Raw genomic sequence first — 25,880 nt, forward strand, 5'->3', positions numbered from 1 at the left:
ATCAGTAAGGTCGGTCATGGTCTCGTTTCCACGAAATATTTAAGCTTACAAAACTATAAAATACGCAAGACCAATCTTTAATATCTATGCGAACAAGGTGTCAAGCTAAGCTTTTATTCTCTAATGGTCAAGTATAGGTATTTTTATTACACGTACCTATCTCCTTCGGTAATTTCGAAATGCGTCTCGGCTGATTTAGACGACGCGCGAACTCGCATGCGATTTTAGTAACATTGCGGACTGTTGATTGCGTCCAATTAAACCGACCAATCAAAACCCGCAATGATATGAAACTCGCATGCGAATTCTCGCATCGTCTAAATCAGCCCTAGTCTAAATAAAGTCGACCATGACGCTCCCGCGATAAGTAAGCTGCTAGGCAGGATTTGGTTTGTTTCCTTGTATTGTATTGTAGTTCGGGCGATATTCCGCAACTCGACGTCTTGCGCCTATTTTGCGTGATATATATGTTTGTTTCCTTTCTCTTACCTACCAATCTTCCTCCATTTTCCTAAATTAGGCCAAGGTCACGTCTGCGAGCTATCTTCCTTATGGTTAGGTAGGCCATAGGCATAGGCCACCAGGCCGCGTAGCCAATATGCCAATCGCTTACGCTCCGTAGCGATCGAAACGTAACTGTCACTCGGCGCGATTCGGGAAATGAATTAGAGATTAACTAGATACGATATAGTAAAGATATGTGACGTCCCACCTCCCACTGGTAAAGGTACCTTATGGCGGTTGGCGCTTACGCTATTATTATTGCGGCACTATGCGACGTAAGCGCCGGTCGCCATTAGGTACCTTTTTCCGTGGAACGTCACATATCTTCACTATTTCATATTTATTAGTGAATCTCTAATTCATTTCTCGAATCGCGGCACCAACCGCCATAAGGTACCTTTTGCAGTGGAACGTCACATATCTTGACTATTTCATATCTAGTGAGTGTCTAATTCATTTCCCGAATCGAGCCGACTGTCGCACTAATATGGAAGAGTGATGGAGAGACATTAGTTATTGACGATACAAGTGCGAAAAAGTGGAAATTCGAAACGAGTGGCGGTAAATTAAAACACGACCGAAGGGAGTTTTAAATCGACACGAGTTGCGAATTACCTATTCGCACGTGTATCGTACAACGTTTTACAGTACATATGGCCCTTTAAACTTTTGACATCGCACGAAAAGTGCTATTTTACGCACTAGTGCGGAAAAATAGGACCATATGTACTGTAAAATGCTTTTCGTTGTCGAAGCGATAGCGATTGTAACCTTGGCTAGGCTGGCAGATCATTCATTTAGCTACCCTCCTGGCGTCCATCCGAACGTCGCTTTGGGTCGAGGATCGAAAGAAGCTACCTAGTCTACAGTCCTACACAAATTATAGATATGACAGGGCTCTTCGTAGATAATCTAACAAATTTTAGGTAATTGATACCTAAAAAACAATACAAAGTTTGTTGTTTCTCTTTATCGGCTATGGACGTCAGAGCAATTAACGAATCTATAAACTTCAAAATTTATTCTCCCCGCGTTTTGTTTACTAATAAAACATTATTAGGTTAGGTTAGAGTGCTAGGTGCCTACTTTTAACAATTATAAAACCAGGTAATGATCATGGACCGAGAATACTATAATATACCTATACCTAACCTATGGTTATGACTTATGATTTGCGTGTATATATATACTATACTAAAACAGTGTGAATATGCCATACATTAAATTAATAGCGTTAGGTATTTTCGGTTAAAAGGCCCACATCGCATCCTACACCATTTTCTTGGTTTGATATAGTTTCATACGTTCTAGATCGTACAACATGACTATCATTAGGATGCATGTCACTTCTCACAAGCAAGAATATAAATTGAACCACTCGTATCCTGAATAAGTGTAATGTGGAGCGTTCGGGTAGCAAATAATACTATGAAAGTCTGCTGAATACTGAACTCCTTTATTGAGTAAATTGGTGCTTATATACTAGTGGCCTACGTGAGTGGCATTTAGGTGACCTTTATGAAATGTACTTAGAATTATTGTTTATTTTATTAAATATATTTTCTATTTATTAAATGTCACCTAAATGTCACATGACGTGTTGACCCTAATACCCAACACGTCATGTGCCTACTCACCGTACACCTTCCCCGTTTTTTTTTTGAGACAAAAATAGGTTACAATATATTTTTGTCGTAATTTCAGTGTACATAATAACTTAATCTAAGACATTAATTTCAAAATATTCCAATACATGCCAACCTTACAATCTAAAACAAAACGTATATGCACATACAAATAAAGACACTAAAGCTACCTTTAAAAAAAAAGAAACAAGCAAGGTTATTTTAAATATTAATTAGAATATGATTTTAATTAGGTATCTATTGTTAAATAAAATAATTTAACGGATCATTTTAATAAGTTGATTAAAGATAAATTACGGTTTAAACAATTAAAGGTTTACAATGTTGGAAATATTTCACTTAACATATAATAAATAAAAAATAAAAAAATTGGTTAACATATGACAGATTAATAGGTTCTTAAGGTGGTTCGCCTAGGTTACTCAAAACTTAACTCTCGCTAGATGGCACCACTTTTGCAAAATTTCAGATTTTATTTTTTTGTGAAATGGTCTTGGTATTTGTATACTTAAAAGTATGTTTCGCGCACTCTTTAAGTAAATATTGAACTATTAAAATGAACATTGAATACTTCATTGTGCAAAAACCACCTTTTTAATTCGACGGAGTGCTGCTGTCACGCTTTTTCCTACTATTACTCACACATGCAAACAGTGTTTCCGTGATCCTTGTAGTAGACAATTTCACACAACGTAAGTATGTTGCAATAGCGTAACGGTATGTTCGTGGAAATACGTGCAAGAGGATTGGGGTTCAAGACTGGTGCGAGTAGGTAATTTCTTTTTGTTTCTCCTTTGTGTTATCTTACCTTTAAACGAGCAATTATTAGATATATAATTATTTATTTATATATTTGGATGGTATCAGAAACGGCTCTAACGATTTCGATGACATTTGCTATATGGGGTTTGATCTCTTAGCTAGGTCTATGAGAAAAACGCGCATTTTTGAGTTTTTATGTTTTGTAAGCTTTGGTCGGTCTCCCAGATATTCAATCTCCGCTTGGCAACTAATCCCAGAATTGGCATGCGCACTAGTTTTTACGAAAGCGACTGCCCTGACCTTCCAACCCAGAGAGTAAACTTATTTGGATTAGTCCGGTTTCCTCACATTGTTTTCTTTCACCGAAAAATAGGTATCGGTGTATAAATAGGTATCAAATGCTATTTCGTACAAAAGTTCGAAAAATCATTGGTACGAGCCGGGGTTAGAACCCGCGACCTCCGAATTGCTTTCCGCTAGGCCAGCAGCGCTTCCCCCACATACTCAGTGTTATCAGGTTTTTTAAAAATAAAAAAACTGGTCAAGTGCGAGTCGGACTCGCGTTTCAAGGGTTCCGTACATCACACAATTTTCAACATTTTTTTGTACGTGAAACGTGAAGTGAGTGAAACGTCTTGAAAAACCCGAATGGGTCAATCAAAAACCAGATGTAACATGAAGTTTTCTGGCGTGGTGGCTTATATCTCTACATCTCTGAAGATTAAACGCCGAACAATAGTAATAAGTGTCCAAATGCGTAGAGCTGAAAACTCGAGCGTCCGACGGCTCGCGCTTCCTACAGCTTCCGAAAGTGTTTTAAAAGCGAAGACCGAAGAGAGGTAATACCTACAGGGTGGCCAAAAAATAAGTGTATTCCCGTAGCCAGGAAGGTTTGGGATTATACTAAGCCACTTTTAGTATGGGACCAACCCCGAAATCGTGAAAAAAGAAGTATCCTCCCATAGAAAACGGACCAGCCAAAATGTATGAAACAGCCAAATTTTTCTTCGCGATTTCAGGGCTGCACGTTGGCAATGGGAATACACATAGTTTATTTTTTAGCCATCCTGTATACCTAAGTAGTGCTTTTTAAAACACGTAACAATAGTAACCTCATCAATCAGTATAGTCAGCAGCAGAAGTTGCTAAGCGGGCGAGTGGTTTAAAATGGTCTGAACGCGACTTTATAGTTAAGACAATAAGAGCATGTCAAGGCAATTTTGAACACCACGCCCGCTTAGCAACTTTTGCTGTTGACTGTACTACAAGTACCATTGCGGCTATGTGCCAGATACAGCCTAGTCGCATTTTTTGTCTTCAGTCCGACTCACGCTTGAAGCTAAAGGCACGCCTCTTCGGGACGCATCGGGCCTTCGGCCTTATGCGGATATCGGCCTAGGGCCTTCGCAATAGCTGTCTACATCACGTTTCACTTAAACCATTGCGGCTGTGTCCCTAAAAAAACGTTAACCGCATTTTTGTTCTTAAATCCGACTCACGCTTGACTCTAGATTTATGATAGGTTTTCCTGTCATCTTTAGGTAAAGGACTATTTTGTGTATTTTTTTCAGAATTTTAGACCCAGTATTTTCGGAGATGGAGGGGGGGGAATGGTCATTTTTTGTCTATTTTCTTGAATTACTTCTAAACATTTTATCGTAAATTTATAAGAAAAATATATTTGAGATTATCAAAATAAGTTCTTTCGTTTGATATGTAACACGATATAGTTTTCAAAACTTTGTTTTTTAATCTTATTGTTTACCCCCCAAAAGTAGCCCCTATGTTTAAAATTCATTTGTTGACGTTACATATCCGTCTTTGGGTCACAGACTTACATATGTGTACGAAATTTCAACTTAATTGGTCCGATAGTTTCGGAGCAAATTGGCTGTGACAGACGGACAGACGGACAGACAGACGCACGAGTGATCCTATAAGGGTTCCGTTTTTTCCTTTTGAGGTACGGAACCCTAAAAACGATTACTTATGAAAGCAGAAGAATATAAATGATCGTATTAGATTTATAATTGTTACATATTTGCCGTAACTTATATTTAAAATGTGTTTTTCAATTAAAAGACACGTCAAGATTGTTTACCTTATTTCTATTGCTAAAAAAACAAACTATAGTAATAATTGTGTTTTTCATTCATAGACAAAATCCATTATTTTTAACCACAGGAAATTTTATACACTTCTTTTTAGGGTTCCGTACCCAAAGGGTAAAACGGGACCCTATTACTAAGACTTCGCTGTCCGTCCGTCCGTCCGTCTGTCACCAGGCTGTATCTCACGAACCGTAATAGCTAGACAGATGAAATTTTCACAGATGATGTATTTCTGTTGCCGCTATAACAACAAATACTAAAAACAGAATAAAATAAAGATTTGAATGGGGCTCCCATACAACAAACGTGATTTTTGACCAAAGTTAAGCAACGTCGGGAGTGGTCAGTACTTGGATGGGTGACCGTTTTATTTTGCTTTTTTTTGTTTTTTTTTTTTGCATTATGGCACGGAACCCTTCGTGCGCGAGTCCGACTCGCACTTGCCCGGTTTTTATTGCAGTGAGGATGTCTTGATTGTAAAAATCAGAGAGATTAGGTAGAGTATAATTTCTAATTATCTTTGTAAAAATAAAAGAATACGTGTAGCCCATACTTAATAATCGATTTATGATAATAAGAAAAATTAAATAAAAATAAAAAAACAATACGAAATTTAGGTGTAACAAAAATACAAAAAGTTATGTTCCAGCATACAATGACTGGGGATCGAACCGGGAATCTTCCGTTTGCAAGCAAAAAAGCGACTGTTTGCATAACACGCCATGATAGTTCTTAGCTGAGCTGACGAACTTCTCGCTTAGGTCAATTATTTACCTGTCAAATATCAGTGTCAACAAAATTGCACTAAACATGACGGCACTCCAAATTCGAGCCGTGGTCAGCCCGGCAACGTCGGAAATGGTATGGCAACGTCGCAAATGTATCTGTACACGACATTTGTGACACACACATACGTAAAATTGATGAAAAGTTAACTATGATTTTTGCATGATTTCTGTATGAAACATTGTTTTCCTGTTAATTTCGCGCAAACGAATATTCGAAAGAAGATAAATGCGGAAATATTTGTGTACTAATAGTGTGTAGTTACTTAATGAGCTTTGATTGAATTTTGTATGAAAAGCGAACCACCTTAAAATTATCTACTTTATATTCTAAATGTAATTACAATACTTGCTTTTCACTTCCCGTTACGTATTTCTACTTTGCTATTTAATTACAATAAACACCTTGGTGTCGTTGTTTATTATTTTGCTTATTCTGCTATTAATTATCCTAAAAGGTTACATGACTATATTTATCTTATAGCTAAAAGTGCGGTATTGACATTTAGTATGTGTCTTACAATTATTCCTATGTGACATTAGATATAATACTGTAAACAATGCGTTGCTTGCTTTCTTATGTTCTAATAAGGAAGATGGAGATCCTTTTGTGGATTCTGTCGGCTTGGTAAGTTTAAATGTGATCGGTTTTAAATTGCATTTTGTAAAATAAGAAATGTGGATTGTTAGATTATTAGATCAGTTCTGTCGCTTACTTCGCGGATTTGTGTCGATCATGGAACTTGCAATTACGTTTGAATTTGACTTGTGTGTTTGTGTGTGTATGTGTTTCTCGTGTCTGGTGTGCCGAAGAGGTGAGTTTTAATGGTAATAGTGCTTTGTTCTGTTTTGGTGTGCAATGTTTTCTTTTCCTGATACTAATAATTTTAATGTTTGACCTTGGTGTTGTGCTACTGTGTAGGGTTCCGTGTATACTGGGTCCATGTTATCTCTATCTTCCTTTTTTTTTAATATTAAGTCTCCTACGTTATAGTTACATGAATGTTTTTTTTTATATATTTTTTTTGTTTTTTGTATATTTTTGTTTATTAACTTGTTTTGTCTTAATTAAATTATGTCTAGCGTCCTCCTGGGACTTTTGCGATCTATACTTAAGTTCTAGGGAATAAGGGTAAAAATTATAAATTGGGTCTTATTTGTTATATAAAATTACGGTTTAGTGTAAATTGATATTTTTAGATGCCGAAAAATATAATAATTTGAGAATTTGATATATAATTTTTATAATATGTCATTGACTATGTAATGGTTGCATTAATATGTGTGTTGTTTTATTTTAGTGCTGTATGACTGGGGGGTTTTTTTTTTTACAATCTGTTCTTACTTAATGCTAATATTTGTTCACTGATTTTAAATAATAGTATATGGCTCTTTTATACATTGGGTAATAATAACATTAATGACTATGTGGTTAAAAATGATTTTTCTACATTGATGACGAAAAACTCGTATTGTAGTATAATATAATACTTTATTATTTTATTATTTGTATTATTTTATTTATTTTATGTTTGTTTGTTTTTTTTTTTTATACATTGACCTATTGTAGGTATGGCAAATAGGTTGTTAGGTATCTTTGAGAATTCTCTTTGACAAGTAAACTGGTCATTAACTTATTATTATACATATTATGGACACAATACAAAGTGTATTTGTATTGTATTTATATTTTACACGTATGATTTTTTTGCATTAATTTAACTTATTTTAATTAAGTTCGTTTTTTTTTTAATTGATTTGTTTATTATTATCACTGTATTATCAATTGTAGGTATTTATTTAATGTTGGTATTACGTTTTTTTTATAATTAATGTTATTTGTCTTAATTTAGTTTTATTCATAAATATATTTAGTATATCATCTATTGTATTAATTAATTATTTTCTTTTCTATTTTGATTTATAGTTGATTTTATTTATTTATTGAGTATAATGCTATATTTAATATTTGTATGTATATAGGTATATATATACAGTGAAACCTGGTTAAGTGGGACCTGGATAAGTGAGAAACCTCTATAGCTGGGACTCATGGTGCGGTCCCGACACTTTAGCACTGAATTACCTCTGTTACTGAGAAAAAACGAACCTCTATAACTGGGATTCGTTGTTGTGATTTTATAGTCACATTTACCTCTATAAGTGAGACGGAGAGTGTATTTTACCTCTTTTACTGATACTATATTTATAAGATTACATTTTCCTAATTGTTTTTTACAATTTTATAGGGAATTGACTTCTGTATCTGAGATAACGTCAATCTATGACCTCTCTAACTTGGACTTCATTGAACGAGTTCCGTATTCTTACTAACTTTTGGTCTATCCACAAATTCCGCATTTGCCTAATTGTGTCTAAACAACTTCAAACTTTGATTTAGTTAATTTATCTAAGTAGCTAAAACTACCGAAACGAAAGCTGAAATTTTGATAAGTAACACGAAAAAATTAATTTTCATTTATTAAATTTCTAATACGCAATGAAGTCCGTATCAAATTTAATTTAATTTTGATATATCTATCCGTTGGAGAATCATTCAAAATAAATTCAAAGAAACGTTTAAACAGGCTTAAAACATATTTAGGGACAAGGATTATTTTACCTTATTTAGTTTTAAAGATATTAATTATTAAATATCTTATTAACCACCTCTATAACTGAAATATACTCTATTCTCACCTCTATTAATGAAAACCTCTGTAAATGAGACAGAAATTTATCTGTACCTGGCTAACTGGGAACCTGGGTAAGTGGAAAACCTCTTTAAGTGAGACAAATTTGCTCGTCCCTTGAGATCTCACTTATCCAGGTTTCACTGTATTTTTTACAGGCTGTTTTTAACACATGTTTATATTAATAAACATACTATGTGTCCAAGGACCTTCATGCTAGGTAACTCGACCGTATCATGATGTCTCAAGGATTCAGTGCTTGTAAAAAAAAAATGTTTTTCTGTGTTATAGTGTCTATTATTTTCCCTGGGGTTTTCATTTATTATTATTTTATTTTTTTTAGAATTTAGTTTGCTCGTGATTTGTGGAAAATTTGTTTATTATTGTAGGAATTGATCGCCAATGAGCCATTTTGTAATGTCTGCATTGTGACCTAATAAATAATGTAAGCTGACTTTGTGATACCTGTCACCTGTCTTTTAAAAAGTACACAGCGCCTTTCAATAGCGCTCTCGGTCGGCCGACCTTTTTTACATACAACATATTTATTAAGGATACAAAAATTTATTATTTATTATAGCGCGCTGATACATATTACGCGTAATATGCACTGCCAGACAGTTGTTTTCACACATCGGAACAACAAAAAACCTTTCCGTGTGCCCAAGGACCGCTGCAATTGAGAGCTCGCTCGAATTGTTTAGGTTTCAAGGGTTATTGCCTGGTTGTATCCTGGTGTACCTTGCTTACATTATTTATTTCCACGAGCTACCCCGTTTTGAAAGGAAATCATCACTTTGAAAACTTAAAGCATATAAGAGTCACAATAACTTTTAGTTGATCAGGCTAATTGTTGGTTGCAACACTTATCTGATTTAGCTCTTTCAATGTGATGTTTAGATTTTTCCTTCCCTTTTATTTTGTTTATTTGTCTTTCATTATATTTATTTTATACCTACTCGTATTACCTAATTGATGCCTTAATTTTTATATCATATGTTGTGAATAATTTTTTAGTTTAAAACTCTAATAATGCGTCAAATGTATGAACTGTTTATTGCTTTTTTTTTCCTTAATTTATGTACTCGAAATTTAAGATGACATAGCATGTGTTGCATCCGTATTGGGTGACGTATGACGAGTACGCGTGACGCGGCCTTCACAAGGCTGGTGCATTCCATTAATCGTATTTTTAAATAGATTAGTATTTAGTGTTGTTATGTGTTACTTTGTATGTTTTGTTGTTATTGGCAATTATTTAGATGTGAATATTAATGATCTAATTTAATTTTTGTATTATTCTTTATATTTGAATATTATAAGGATATGAGAGTGGTGAGTGGCCGATGGTATTTTCTTATTTTTATGCAATAATTAATTAGTTAAGTAGTAGATTCGTGGTTTGAATAATATTGATATATAAATGTAAGTTAATGTAAGAATGTTATTTATTTACTTTAGGAAAAAAAAATTACTCAGATTGGCTATACATTTTGATTGACGATAACCATGACATGTCATAGTAATAAGCTATACTGTTAATTTAAAAAAAAAATGATGACAAATTTTTAAATTGAGTGGATAGTAATAATAATTTAAAAAGAAATAGATTATAAATCGCGTTAAAGGTATTAAAATATATAAAATAAAATTATTTAAATATATGAATTTTTTATAATATATTGAAATTATTATAAGTTGAAATTATTAGTCCTAATATAATAATGATATTCGGTGTAAGCAATGTTTTCATGTATAAAATATTAATGTGTTTTGTATTTAGGAATAAATTGTTGACATGTTAAATACTTCTATTTTACCAATAAAAGTTTGTTTGGTTAATAAAATTGCAATAGTGAAATGATTTGATTAGGTTTTTTTTTTTTAATTTTTTAAGAGGGTATTTGCAAAAATGTATTAAATATGTTACCTACTGAAAACCAAATGGTGTGAAAGCTAAATTTTTGAACGTTAAATTGGATAATAATTTGAATACACCATAAGTGATGTTGTTTAATGTGTGGAATAGTAGATTCTAGTGTTTGTCAGTTAGTCAAAGTTACTGTTAGGTTTGTTTGTTAGTGGTTTTGTCTTTATGTTGGGAAATAGGTTTTGTTTTGAGATGTTAGGTTAGTTTGTTAGTGTTAGTGTTGGCTATTAGTGGGTTAGTGGGGTTTTGAAATGTTAGGTTAGTTTGTTAGGGTAAGTGGTGGGTAGTAGTGGGTTAGTAGGTGGGAGGTGGTGGTTGGTGGTTGGTTGGTGGTTAGTGGGTTGTTTTGTTTTTAACGAAGCTAAATAATGATATTATGATGTTAATGTTAGTGTTATTGTTAGTAACGGGTGTTTTTTTTTATATTCTGGTCTTTAAAATATATAATATACGTTAATTGCAAAGATGGGAATAATGGAATGCACCCCCGTGTTTGATATTTAATGTTGCTGATTGTGTAAAGTTTTTTGAGTTAACCATGCGACGCGTTATATGTGTATTGTTTGTTTAAATTTTTGTTTATTTGTTTTAATTAACGAATGATGCACTGGTTGAAATTATTGATGGATATCAGAAAATGTTTTTGCGTTATTAATTGTTTTAGTTTAACAAGTTTTTGATATTTAATGTTATCTATACGTACATAATTATATATATATATTTTTTTACTGGGTTTTTTTTTTATGTTAAATATTAAGTAGGTATTATTTAAATTTATTATATTTCGGCAATTACTTGGACTCGTTCGGATGTACTTTAAAATTAATTACTTGTGGTCAACTGGTGAATATATATTTTTTTTAACATATATTCATGTTTTGCTTTTCGTCATCAAGTAGTAATCGTAAATTAATTATAATTAATAAATTAATAGATAGTAGAATTTGAAATATCGCTCATAGACGTATCTGCAATATCTGCATGTTTAAAGAATAGTTTATACATTATTAATATTATAGATTTGATGCATAGATTATATTTAATGATAATTTTCGAGGGAAAGAGAAAAAAAAAATGTTTAAAGAAGATTATTTAGTTTGATGTGGGTACCTTTGTCCAGTCTTCATCCTGATCTTCTATTGAAGTATTATTGGTGGTTATGGTCGCTTGGATGTGGCGTGTGGCTCGCCCTTTATTCTTCTTCCTTGACGTGTTGGCTTGGTGGTATTGCTGAGTACGCTGTACTGGCGGGGTTGGCGGTTGGGGTCGATGGCGGGTATGTGGCTGCTTCCTTGTCCATTGTGCTGTTCTTGTAGGCTGTCCATCAGTGTTTACCGTTATTGTTACTGTGATCTTATTGCCGCACTGGGCTGAAGCTGTGCTCGGTTCCATAGTTGTTCAGGGTCGTAGCTGCGTGACGCGGTCTAGTGCTGTGCTTAGTGGTGCTGGCTAGCTGGCTTGCTGGTTGACTGGGTGGCTGGCTGGCTGGCTGAATGGCTGGGCGGCGCAACTTAGACGATTCCGAAGGTGGTGATACCAGAACTGCTGAGCAGTTCCACTGGCAGGGTCGCCATGTAATGTGGAGCGTTCGGGTAGCAAATAATACTATGAAAGTCTGCTGAATACTGAACTCCTTTATTGAGTAAATTGGTGCTTATATACTAGTGGCCTACGTGAGTGGCATTTAGGTGACCTTTATGAAATGTACTTAGAATTATTGTTTATTTTATTAAATATATTTTCTATTTATTAAATGTCACCTAAATGTCACATGACGTGTTGACCCTAATACCCAACACGTCATGTGCCTACTCACCGTACATAAGAACCACTCATATCCTGGATAAGAACCACTCATACCTATCTCAACAATTAAGATTGTACACGTAACACGTTTCTTACGTTCTTACGGCCTTCGGTCGGTTCAATTTATCGCCACTCGTTGCGAATTTCCTACTTTTCGCACTTGTATCGTATTCGTAGTGTACTATTCGAGAAGTTCGCACAACACATTATTGTACGTAACGTACTTAATAATATATAATATAACTATTTATTAAAGATTTATATATAAATAGGAGATTGTAGAGTAGGTAGTCTAACGAAAATGCCTAAAACCGCCGCAGACAACTGCATGAAAAGTATTTGCATATTAATGATCCATTATTTTAGTTTATCTAAGCTGTTGTTAACGAACAGAGTTTGTTATCTAACTGCAGCGGTATTTTTACTGACTGCAGCGCGGCTAACTTTTCGTAACAGTTAAAAAAAACCGGCCAAGTGCGAGTCGAACGCGCGCACGAAGGGTTACCATAATCATAATCATAATCATCATTTATTAATAATATAAAATTACATGTCAAATAGGTACTACAATATGTAGGAAGGTATTACATAATATTATTCTTATTCTATGACATAGGTTTACTTATAAATAGCTCTTTGTGGTCATAGAACGTCTGCTCGAGGAGCCAGTGTTTCAGTTTAGTTTTGAACATTGACGCACTTTTTGCAGTAACAATTTCACGCGGAAGGCAATTGTACACTTTTCGACCCATTACATGACTTAGCTTTTTGGTTTTCGCGAGTCTGTGCGACACGAGTGGCAGCATTCCAGCGCGCGCGCTGCGCGCTGCGTACCTACGCGGGGCTTCGATGATTGGATTGGAGTCTACTTCATCACGTGTATTTATTGCCATTTGCATTATTAGAAGCGAGGGAAGCGTGAGTATTCCCAACGACTTGAACAGTGGCCTCGCGGAGTCACATTGAGGGACGCGAACTATCGCGCGAAGGGCGCGCTTTTGAAGCCGGAAGACTCTCTCCCAATCGGCGGCCCCGGCCCACAGTTCGACTCCGTACTGCAGGAGAGCGTGGACTGAGGCGAAATAGCACGCTCGAACCATTTCAAATGGAAGTACTCGAGCCAGCCGCTTTAACGCAAAGCATGCCGTTGCGAGTTTCTTGCACATTTGATCTATATGGCCACTCCAGGTGAGGCAGCTGTCTAGCTCAAAGCCAAGAAATTTGGAGTTCATTACTTGGTTGATTACAGTGCCATTCGCTATTACTGACAGCTGGCTAACCTGCCGCCCAGACAGATCAAAGCCGATGTAATGCGTTTTGCTCGTGTTTAGGATAAGTCCGTTAATGCCAAACCAATTAGCGAGTGATGCGGCGATCGATTTAAGTTTGAGTTCAAGCTCATCGTATGTAGGAGCGGACACAACAACAGCCACATCGTCGGCATACATGAAGGTCTCTCCGCCGGTGACCGCCTCTGGCAGGTCGTTCAGAAGTATAGAGAACAGAATATTTGACACCGACGAGCCCTGTGCGACGCCCATACTTGTGGTCGCGGCGTCAGATCGAACTGTACCGCCATCAGAGACCACAACTTGTGTTCTGTTCCGTAGTCTGGCTTTACGTTACTCACTGTGTCGTCTATGTTCGTGTCCCCCAAAATAATACACTCCCTATCAAAAATACTTAATTTATTGAGCAGACGTTCTAGGTACCCTAGGAAGTCGTTACCACTAATTTGATAGTTCGATCTATAAATACAGACTATTGTTATATTATAATCTATAAGGTCAATAGCCGATATTTCGCAATATCGTTCTTCAGATAATGCTGTCAGTTCTAGATTTTCGATGGCCCGTATGTTATTGCGTACATAAATACACGATCCACCGTGTTCATAACAAGAGCGACAAAAATTTGAAGCTAGATAATAATCATCGAGATATATGCATTTTAATTTAGCACTACTCAACCAATGCTCGGTCATAACGAGTACGTCACATTGCAATTCATTCTGCAGTAGTATTTCGAGGCGCTGTGTTTTGTTGTCAAGCGCGCGTATGTTTTGGTTACATATTATTAACTTGCGCGGCGCTTCGGACTCATTAATTTCGCTTGGTGCGGGTGGATTAGCTCTGCCGCGCCGGTGACTCGGAGGTGGTCGGTAGTGCTGCGCCGGAGTGACGTCGTCGGAAGCCCCGCGCGGCGCGGGGGCGGCCTTGAAACCACTCTGTGAATCTTACGCGCGGTGGCCACACAGTAGGCGAATTGAATTTTTCGTATATATTCTCTGGTATACCTATTAAGAAGGATGCATGCCTATTTGTTTTTATTTGTCTCTTCTCTACAACGTAGTCGTCGGAGCTTACAGTATCCTTCAGAAAATTTATAATATTTTCCGTGGTCGTCTCTGGTCTGAAGGACCAGGCTTGAATATATCTTAGTTGTTCAATAGCTTTGATATCGTTATGATTTGAGCCCGTGCCTACGATAATATTGCTACGATTTTTATTCCTGTTTTTTCGAGAGCTAGCTACCTCCCATTTATCAGCGTCTGGTACTTCAGTACTGGTCAACGTGCATCGTACGTCTGACTGATCCGCAGTTTGAGTGGGCACACCGGACAGCGCGTTGTTGTTGCTGATCGGCGCAGGCTCGGGGTTGTTCGGGTGCGGGTTAGGCGTTGTTGTAGATGCGGGTTTAGGCTTACTCACAGGTGCGACGGTGACGGGTGCAGTCGCTGGCGGCGGTGGTGCCGGGTGCGATAGAGACTTGCGTGTTGCGTAGGCTTGTGCGTTTATAGTCCTCGCACTCGCACGCGCGCTACGCGCTGATGTTGACATCGCAGTTGTCGCTGGTGACGTACCTGTCGGCTGGCCTCGTGCTTTCTTCGGGGCTGGATCGTCAGTCTTCGTAACTTGCTGTGAGCGATCTTGTTCTGCCGCTTTGTCGCCATCTTTGCTGTTCGTCGGTTTGGAAGTTGAATTGGCCGGCTCTAATTTAGCTAATATCGCTTCCATTTTAAAGTGTAATTCGTTAATTTTTAGCTCAATCGGTTCTACCGCTTTTTGAATTAGGTTTTCTATAGCCTGTAGAGTGACTTTCGCCATATTAACTCGAAAATTAAAAAACAATTCACGAGAGCTTATTTAGACGACCGTTCGCGGTGGGCGCATACCATTACGCAAATAACGGCAAGGAAATTTATTTTATTTTGTTTTTATAGCGGCAACATAAATATATCGTCCGTGAATATTTCAACTGCCTAGCTATCACGGTTCATGAGATACAGCCTGGTGACAGACAGACGGAGAACGGAGAGCTAGTAGAGAATGTTAGATACTCTTAATTGACGCATTGTTTGATACGTTATTTATGATGCTGACTGTACTGCGTCCGCATGGGTTGGTCTCGGACTGTCTAGAACACAAAATGACTAGTGTAATATTTTGCCTATATCCCTTTTAGTCTACATCGCAAGCGGTCTAGAACACAAAATGACTACAATTATTTAGACCCTTATTTACCTACATTTCGTCGGTTTATCTTTACGTTAGCGATGTGGACGGAGCCCCGCTGCCGCGGGGCTCCTATTTCTGAGCGGTTTGGCCTTCGGCCATTAAAAGATAACTAACGAACCTAACCTACCTATATGTGGTCATTTTGTGTTCTAGACCGTTTGCGATGTAGACTAAAAGAGATATAGGCAAAATATTACACTAGTCATTTTGTGTTCTAGACAGTCCGAGATCAAAGCGTGGTAACTACTGGGATTTTTTTCTCACCTTTTACCACTGGTAACTACTGGGGAAAATGATTGGTGGTAACTACTGGGGAAAAAATTCCCACCTTTAACCAGTGGTAACTACTGGGAATTATTTTTCCCACTAGTAACAACTTGGTGGTAACTCGCGGAAATAACCCCGTATTTGTACACCGGGAAATGAAACAGAGTGGTGGTATTCGCGGCTATCCACTGGATAGCCATTTATTCTCTTTCACATTTACAGAGATATTCTACTTTATGAACATCATAGGCATTATATTGTCATTAATAACAAAGAAAATTAGGCGTGATATATACAGAGGATTTAAAATTGTATTGAAAATTCTGTTTGCATTTAGATATTTATAAGCACTATACAACTTTACATAATTTGAAGTAAGCACATTTTGAATAGGTTCTAGCATCTATATATTAATAATATTTTATGTATAAACTCACTGCTATTGCGTATAAGTGCAAGATTTACATTATATCGGGAATAAGGCTAATAGACTTGTGTTTGCTCTGTTTAGGAATATATTATGCTAGAATAAAAAAGAGAGCTTTTTAAATAAACCGTGTATACTTAAACACTAATTCTCCCTTTCACAAGTCATCTAGCTAGGCCACAAACATTAGTTACTTATCATTTCTCAAATGAAATATTCTAACGCCTAATATCTTAAAATAATCTAATCGTGAACTAAATAGTTACCAAAGATACTCAGTATCGTACCAGCGTAATGTACAAATTTTATGGCACAGAATATAACATTGGAATCACTTGCAAACGGTAACACAAAAATATCAAACTGAAGATTCACGTTTTTGCAATAACATCGAGGTATTTCGAAAGTGTTTTGAAATATAAAAAGTCAGACAGTTTTAGCAAATTGTTTAGTTTGAATTTTTTGTCCCAATAATGTCTCATATTTACATATAAAAAAAAAAGTTTTAGCAAATCGTTATCACATACAATTTCAAGTAAGTATTTGTGCTTACACAAATCGATCAGATATGAAATGCTGAACTAGAATCTTATAGCACAGAAGTAAAATACCAGTTAGAATTAAAGTACTTAAACAAATTAAGTAAGAGTTGTTGTCAATCAGTGTAGCATTGATCTACATAAGATGTGAACGTAGCGGCGTTGGTGAATGCAGAGCGACTGCAAAACGGGTCCTAGGGCACGGACGGGCCGAAGGGCACGCCGCCACACCTTTCATTATTTACAGAATGGAGATATACACCAGAAATGTATTATTAGATGTAATTAATGATCAGCTTTTCTTGCTTCCAGAATTAGACAGTGAAACGGGAGTAGGCGCATGTATTTAATGTGATTACCGCATTTATGAATTATTTATTATATGACCGTTAATTATTCTTATAAATTAATGTACTTTTTATATGTGGGTCTTAAAATTCATATTTTAACACAAATATGCCTAAATCTATTTTATTTTTTCAAACTGCTGTCAGTTTATCTAATTCTGGAATCCCTATTATGGTTTATTTGTTGCATATAAAAAATGTTTTATTTATCCTGATACATTAGAGTAGAATCATTACATGATCACATTATACCAAGATGTTACTGTTGACTCGGATTAGGAAATCCACACAATACAAAAGAAAAAGAATCAGAATATGTCTCAATGTATTTTTTTTTGAAAAAAGTGAAACATTATGAGCTGGTAGGTACCGACAACTACCTACTAAAAATTGACAATATCATGTAATCAGTGCTTTATCTAAGCATAAAAGAAACAAGCAGCTTCTGAAATCAGAAAATACCTGTATTTGTTAAATAAATTAAGTTTTGTGACTGTTTTCTTCGATCAGGCATAAAAATAGCACATTTTAGATTCACATGACAAATTATTAAATTTTATCGTGTTCAATTCAGAACACCAATCAAATTACAGTCCGGAACCCCAAAAATCATGTTCGGGTGGGACATTTAATTGACTGTGTAAAAATATTTTACTTATTAAAAATAAAAGTCTTATACCGACACTATAAGTTCTTAAAATATAACAATGCATTCGTAGAGCAGCGCTTGAATAGGTATCCGTAACTTTATTAATAGGAGTTTTAAAATGCGATATACTTCATTACTTAAGTTTCTACTACAGAAAAATATTTCTCTAAACTTTTCCTAGCTACTTTGTAAACAAAGATCTTAGATTAGACTGCATTGAATTGCTAATGACGTAACTACAAAGTAAATTTTCTTCAACGTTAGATAATAAGAGATTCTAGCATAATCAAATCTCTAAGACACTTCAATAGGTACTCTTCAATCTCTTTATACACCGTGTTTTTATTGAATTCCGTTAACTTCGGGGTATGGTTAAGTACGTTTAAGAGAACTAAATGACATAGTTAATTTTCAAAAAAAAAATTTTTTTTGCTTTAAAAAAAAAAGTTATAAAGTAATTAAATGTAGCATGTAGTGTTGTTTTAAGACGGCCATTACATTTAACTCAACCAAACAATTGAAATCGGTGACATGTCATTTCGAACATCGATTGACCGAGATTTTACTTAAGTTTAGTAGCAAATGTATGAACTCATTCTAAACACTAATCAATATGTAAACCGGCCCTAAGGCAAGTGTACACGCTTGTAGAGGCCTTAAAGGAAAAAAATTAAATATTGATTATCTCCGAAACGGAGTTAATTAGAATATCGGTGTCTTTGAGAAAGTTACTTGATTTAAGCTCAGGAATGCACCTTTGAAATTAACGGAAAACAAAAAAAACACGGTGTAGACTCAAATATGTCGATCCGCAAGAAAAAAGAGTTTTAGGCAATTGCGTCAGTTTGCATAATAAGCATTATTCCGCGTAAGGTTCCCTTTTAAACGGACGACACTGGCTGTTTTTTAATTTGTATCATTTGCGTGAGTCAATCGGTCCTCGCTAGAAATACGGGCGGCCGGTTGCTCTTTGTCGGATAGAAGCTATGTGGTGTGTCTAGTAAGTGCATATTTATTACTGATTTGTTGGGGCAGACACTAACTGACTAGCGGAGCAGTGTATAGTAGGTACTTATAACATTATTTATACCTACTTATACACTGCACTATACCATGGACTAACCTTATTGGTTATGGTCCTTGACTATACTTATTAAAGCACTAGCTTCCGTACTATACTGTACCCAGTATTCGGGTAAACCTTCGTCTAATTTACTGAATACAAAACTTAACTGTTACTGTTATTAACGTTGTCAATTGATTTTACAGTCAGCACCAAGAATATGTGACGTCCCATGGCTAAAGGTACCTTATTGCGGTTGGCGCTTACCCTATTATTAACGCTGCTCCAATATTATTGTTGCGCTATGCGACGTAAGCGCCAGTCGCCATAAGGTACCTTTTTCCTTGGAACGTCACATATCGTATGAAACGATGAACCAAAAGTATCTACCAACCTTGGATACTTTTCAAAATAGATATACACGGTGGATAAAAAATAACTGCATTCCCGTTGGCAGGGAGATTTTAGGATTATACTGAGCAACTTTTACTATGCAACCAACCCAGAAATCGCGAAAAAAAATTACCGTCCGATAGAAATTGGACCAGCCAAAATGTATGAAACAGGCATTTTTTTTTCGCGATTTCGGGGCAAGCTTTTTTAGCCACCCTGTATATCAGTATCGAAATGTGTTCCCGTTGAAAAGTATCTGCAAAAGTTCAATTGTTCTATACGCAGAGATATATAACTCTTTTTCTTCAGCTTACAGTAAATGGTAGATTCTTTTGACGTGTACTCCGTACGTACAAAGTAGCGTAACTTTGAATGCTAACTGTACAATCGGATTTTTAATTATTTGAGTAAATTGGAAGCATTAAAAATGTCAAGGTATACAACATAGGTGTATATTTTCATTGTGCATGGATTTAAGCCCGCTTGTTGTCTTCTGTTTAAGTTACATGTAGGTACTTATTTACTTCTGGCGACAAACAAATACTTGTAACTTAGTTTACTCCAGCTAATTACATAACTTAAATGGCCACACTGCAAGGCTAGAATGAATCAGTGGTAAACCCGAGATAATTGCTCACCGTGTAAGAGCAGTGGAAATGCGGCGTAAGCATGACTTGTCCGCGCGGCGTAATGTAGCCGTAACCCTACAGCATTATAAACAAGGAGTTGTGTTGTTGGTAAGATAAAAATCTTACTTCCGCATTTATTATACTATACCCTCCTGAGACCCAGAAGCAATTGTTTTGTTTTTGAAATTTGAACCGTTAGTTACACAATAAAAGTTCAAAATAGATTTTGGAATATGTTCCTACAAGAAATTGTACGCAGGGACTTCGGAGGATACTCAGTATCTTTAGGTATTTAAAATCTACCCTCGATGAAAATTGAAAACATTACATGATCAAGTAATGTAGGTTAAAGTCAGGTCGTTCAGTGACTGATCCAGGCGGTTTTGTATTTGGTTGGATCATCATCATCATCTCAGCCTATATACGTCCCACTGCTGGGCACAGGACTCCTCTCGAGCACGAGAGGGCTTGGGCTATAGTCCCCACGCTAGCCCAATGTTTGGTTGGTTAAGCAATAAATATTATAACTACCCGAAAATGTACAAATTGTTTGTTTACTTTTTTTTAATACCTAAAGATACAGACTATAGTTATGCAACGTCTGCTGTCGCTATGGCTCAAGAGAGTAGAGACAATCGTTTACGGAACGCGTCAATCAAAACATGAATTGTATTTATATAGGAGGCAAACGAGCCGACTCGCTTGATCGAATAGATGGAAAGCGAGCACCGTCGTCCATGGACACCTACAACACCAGCGGGGTGCAAGTGCGTTGTTGGCCTTTAAGTAGGTACGCTCTTTTCTTGAAGGCTCGTGAATCTATTATAGAATCTTTCGCTTGCACGGGACTCAAAATAAGCAATCGAAGAAATATCAAACTTTGATCTCTTGTTGTACAAGTAACTATTTCCAGATGTAGTGCATAATTGTTTTCCTTCGTATTTTCTCGAAAACGTCGTAGGTATTTGTCATTCTACTTCAACCAACCTCGGTACTTTTTGTACCGGCACTGACTGAAATACTTAACAAGACACGTTCGTACGTTTCCGTAAAAATAAGAAGCAAGGTAAGTATTACCAAATATTCGATCGTTTTAGAGATTAGGTACATATAGAACTATTGAATACATATCGTCAACATTATCAGCAATAATCGAAAACATATTTTCGTAAAAAAGAATACCGATGAATATTTAACATGTTCGCTTGACCCTCATAAGTGCAAGCACTCAATAACTGCATTTTTGATAAATTCCAAGGTAACCCAGTAGGTAATTAGGTATTACGTCTATTCGCTCGAATATCACGAACAGAGCTAGTGTTTAAGTGGATATTTTTTATCGAAAAAAATAAGCGTGTCAAATATTTTACAATCCTTATTGAAGATAGTAGAGTGTGCCCAAGAATTGTGAAAAGTTTTTATTTTATTGTGAACAGAATTTTATTTTCCGTTTAGGCATGTACACATTAAAAATTTAAAGCTGCATTTGTTTATAAGTATTATATTATCCTAGATTAGTAACTTAACCTCGTCGCGTCACATTTCTTAGTAAGATCAACTTCTTGTCCACTTCGCAGAACCATTTAATATGTTTAATAGCTTCTATGGAGATTTCACACATCGCTAAGAGAAAAATGGATCCTGTAATTTAAAATCCGATAAATTGTAGTCCAAAGAATATGCAGCCATTTCTTTCGTATTCATTCTAAATAGATATGGTACATATCCTCAGCTACTTGTGAGTAAAACAATTGTCAACCTCCATATTTAATATTTTTTATCAAAACTTTTTATTTTGAACCGTAATTCATTTGGTTAAATTCCATTTTCATTATATCAGTGAATATGTAGTCCACTAAATGGCTGGAACCCGAGGCCAAGGCCAAAAGTCCCGGGACGCACGCTTCGAGCGTACATACTTGACGCTTACACCGTCGCCATACATTTCTTTTACCCAATGTATGGCGTACGTATGTAGGCGCATTCAGGGCGTAAGTGCGTATCGTGGAAGCGTAAGTGTCACATTGACTTTGAGAACGACCACTAGCTATTAAGTTATAAGTGTTATAACTCATAATAAACGTATCTTTCCTCGAATTTCGAGATGCGTCATAGTTGGATTTTATTGCTTTTGTCAATTCTAAATTATTCACTAAAATATAGTAACTACTTGTGATGTGGTTTATTTACTAACTTATTAACATATGGTGTTTGTGAATTGAAGTATAAGGATAAACAATATTGAGACCAAATTGAATATATCCGCGCACATCATAAAAGGTTAGTTTCTTTAACGATCAAAATCAATTCAACTAAATACAAAATAACGTCCCTAAGTGCATTAGTATGGTCTTGAACTTAGTGAAGATGTTAAAATGGATTACTGTAGGTAAACAATTGAATTTATTAATTAAAAACTAACCTATTACGTCCAAAAGAGTGTAGACGCTCTTACTGTCGTAGTCTTAGTAGGTGCCTCGATATTATTAATTTACTTAACCTAACATAATTGTAATGCGTTTCTTTCGTCCTGAAAAATATAGCTGCCTCGTTCAATAGCAAAACTTATTATTATGGTACATAATAAAAATAATGTAATAAAAATAAATTCATTCACTCTCTACAACTAAATTAAATATAAACAAGCAACCGTTCCGTTCTGGAACACATTGCACGTACACTTTTGTAAAGCTCAGATTCTAATGTAATTAAAATCACATTTCATTAAATATCTTTGGATACGACCAAATAAAATTACAGTATAGCGTACAAAAATACAAACAATATACAAGAATGTCAAATATAATTATGGGAATTAGGTAAGTGCCCTAATATTTGTGCTATTCTGTACGGAAAGGGACCTTATGAGCACAAATGCTTAGTTATTGTATTAGCGAAGGTATCTTTTTGTACAGAACGGCACATTAGCGCATCACGTTAGCACTAGTAATCCTTCAAGCTCCTTTAAGAGCTCTGAAGGGCTATTACAATTTAAATGCACTATTCAAGTGTTGCGCTGTTAAGAAGGACAGATGTAGCCGCAAACAGATCGGCATAGCATAGGTCCTTGTGGGTCATTACCCGTTGCACGAACGTTCATTAAAGCTAATTTTCTTTCAAACATTCCTAACCGCATTACCGGAGGCTGTACTTATTAGTACAGTACAGAATATAATTATTAATCGCTACAATTGGTTTTGGAAACCACTGGAATATTTAATAGCAATAGTTTAAATGGTAAGGCAGATTGAATGGTTACCTACTTCAATAAACGATAAGTGGTTGTAGCACTTTACTGTTTAGAACATCGACTTTCCTTTCTTATTAACGCATCTAGATAGGATTAACTATCGCTAAATGCATCCCAAATTTACTTAAATCTGAATATACACGCATATTTTGACATATGCGTTAATCACTGCCGGAATCTCGGTAAAGTTTTATACATACTTCACTAAAATAGCTAAAACCACGAACGTCCATGCAACGAGTATTCATCATTCCCGTAATTGTTATTGAGATTCGGTCACAGCATGTCCTGCACATGGGACGTGTCCAGATTCGTGATAAGGGTCTTCAGGAAGGTCATCTCCTTCCGCGCGTTCTCTAGTATGACCCTGGGGTCTTGCGACGTGCAGCGGAGGCAGTTGGGCGCGAACACCATGGCGAGGTTGGCAGAGTCCATTTTCGTTTGACTTACTACTTCGGGAGCGGTGAATTGTTGGAGGAAGCTTATGAGATAGGTTAGTACCTGTAACAAGCAATTATAGTATTTATTGGTTTCCGTTTCAACTTGGGTAGAAATGCTTTCATATGACTCTCCGGATTCTCTCTACAGGCCCTGTCGATAACATACCAATCGCTAATGTAGGTAGCGAACGAAACGCAACTGTCACGGTCACACTAATATATTTTATGGAAGAGTGATAGAGATACACAAAGCGATGAAAATTTCTCGTATACGCGGCGCTTCACGTTTTAACTTCGTTATACTTAATTAGCTAGACCAGTTAATTCATGGCACTCGTTTATGTGCAGGTATAGTAGTTGACGCATTAGCTTAATTGGCAGTGACCCTGTCTAGGACACGGTTCCGGGTCATCCCCGTAAGGCCATGTGTGATGAGCACGTGTTTCTTCAAGCTCTAGTAGACATCATTAATTACATGTAGAATGCGTCTAAGATAACTATGCCCCTAGTTTACAGTGACAAGGAGTGTAAGTGTCAATATAAACGTCATATTTTTAAATATTTGGGGACATCCTTACATAGATCGACTTAGGCCCGAACTAAACTACGAGTAAGCTTGTATTATGGGAACTAGGCGACGACATACTTGAATAGATAAATACACAGGTACTTATACGTACATATATGTATACGTAGAAAACATCCATACCTCAGGAACAAAGATCCGTGGTAAACACTCAAGTAAATGCCCTTACCGGGATTCGAACCTGGGACGACCAAATTCGTAGACAGGGTCATACCGACTGAGCTATGAGGCCGTTTTATATAGGAATATGACCAGAGAGGCTTTAGGCATTTAAGACAGTTTACAGAAAACGTACGTATCTCAACATATCGACACGCGAGTATTGATGACACAGTTAAATAACTTCCTGCTCATAATAGCATTGCGTTTGCATCCTAAAGTAGCTCTAGGATATACTTTGGCAAATGCCAACTCAACCCAAGAATAGGCATAGCCATTATTTGTTACGAAAGCGATTGCCGTCCGACTTTTAACCCAGGGGGAAAACAATGCCTTATTAGGCCGATTTACTAAGTAAATCCGCCTACCTAACCGTCCTTATTTTAACCTAATTTATAATTTATAAATTTATAAAGTTCAATAGAAATTGCTAGAACGGTGACGTGCATCCTAAATACCTATGTTTTATTTCAAACAAGTTAAACAGCATAACAGTAAAAATACCAAACCACTGCTAACTTGCACAGAAAATTTAAAGAAAAAGAAAACAATGTGTATATAATTACAATACCTACTAACATCTTACTTAACATAAATAATTAGCCCATTTTAAACTATAGAGGGACGTGCATCCATCTTCTTACAAAACTTCAAACATTCGTCACGCACAACCACTATGCACCTATAATGTCAATCATGTGCGATCGTCTTAAGAGCACAAGTTCAAAACGTCAGTTGTGCGACCGACCATGACGCGCATGCTCGACGATTACCGCGCGTGACGTCACGCCGCACCGCATGGTTCGCGAACTGATTAACATATTCCGTTGGAGTTCAAGTGACTGCGTCAACCGCATGGGCATTTACGATGCACTTTGTTGAGGTACGGTTTGTTGATGTTCTATTTTAGATCAGGGTCTCTAGGGACGGTGTCAAATGCATGTATTGTAGTTATTAGTTTGGCTTTTGATCCAGCATGTAACACTGCGGTCTGATAATTATGCAGACGACTCTGTTCTAGAGACCCTGGTCCATTTAATAAGTAAACCCCGTCATCGATGTTGCAATTCGTTGAAAATCAGGGTAAGCAAAAGTATCTGCCGTTCGCCGTTAGTGCCCAACTCAAGTAAGGTGTCAATAACTTGCGTAAAAATAGTTGCGCAGCTACGCACGGCGCCTACAGCGCGTCCGGTATCAGGGGCTCGTGCCGTTCCCGGTACCAGAGTGAGCTCTGACCTCTGTGCCAGCAGTGCAAGCTAGAATGAACCTAATGTGTACGGGATAGAGTGTAAAATAGCTCACCAGTCGGTTCAGCGCCGGTAGACGCTGCGGCGCCCTCGAGCATGCGGCGTAGTCTGAACCCGCAGCTACGCACG

At 36.5% G+C, this 25,880-nt stretch overlaps 1 protein-coding gene and 1 long non-coding RNA gene across 2 annotated transcripts in view; both read right to left on the minus strand.

The window, feature by feature from the left end:
* Positions 1-1,939: 1,939 nt before the first annotated feature.
* Positions 1,940-12,247, minus strand: LOC134666049 (uncharacterized). The gene is made up of 2 exons (XR_010098447.1): positions 6,116-12,247; positions 1,940-2,548 (listed from the first exon to the last, which is right to left on the minus strand). It is a non-coding gene; the product is annotated as an uncharacterized LOC134666049 (long non-coding RNA).
* Positions 12,248-16,191: 3,944 nt separating this feature from the next.
* Positions 16,192-25,880, minus strand: part of LOC134666067 (rho GTPase-activating protein 39) — a 39,345-nt gene continuing 29,656 nt past the window's right edge. Inside the window, exon 21 of the mRNA XM_063523181.1 lies at positions 16,192-23,820. Within this exon, the coding sequence (XP_063379251.1) occupies positions 23,596-23,820 (225 nt within the window). The 3' untranslated portion in view covers positions 16,192-23,595. The remainder of the gene's footprint in view (positions 23,821-25,880) is intronic.

The sequence above is a fragment of the Cydia fagiglandana genome, chromosome 7 (assembly GCF_963556715.1).
Source record: "Cydia fagiglandana chromosome 7, ilCydFagi1.1, whole genome shotgun sequence".
In the NCBI taxonomy this organism is placed as follows: Eukaryota; Metazoa; Arthropoda; class Insecta; order Lepidoptera; family Tortricidae; genus Cydia; species Cydia fagiglandana.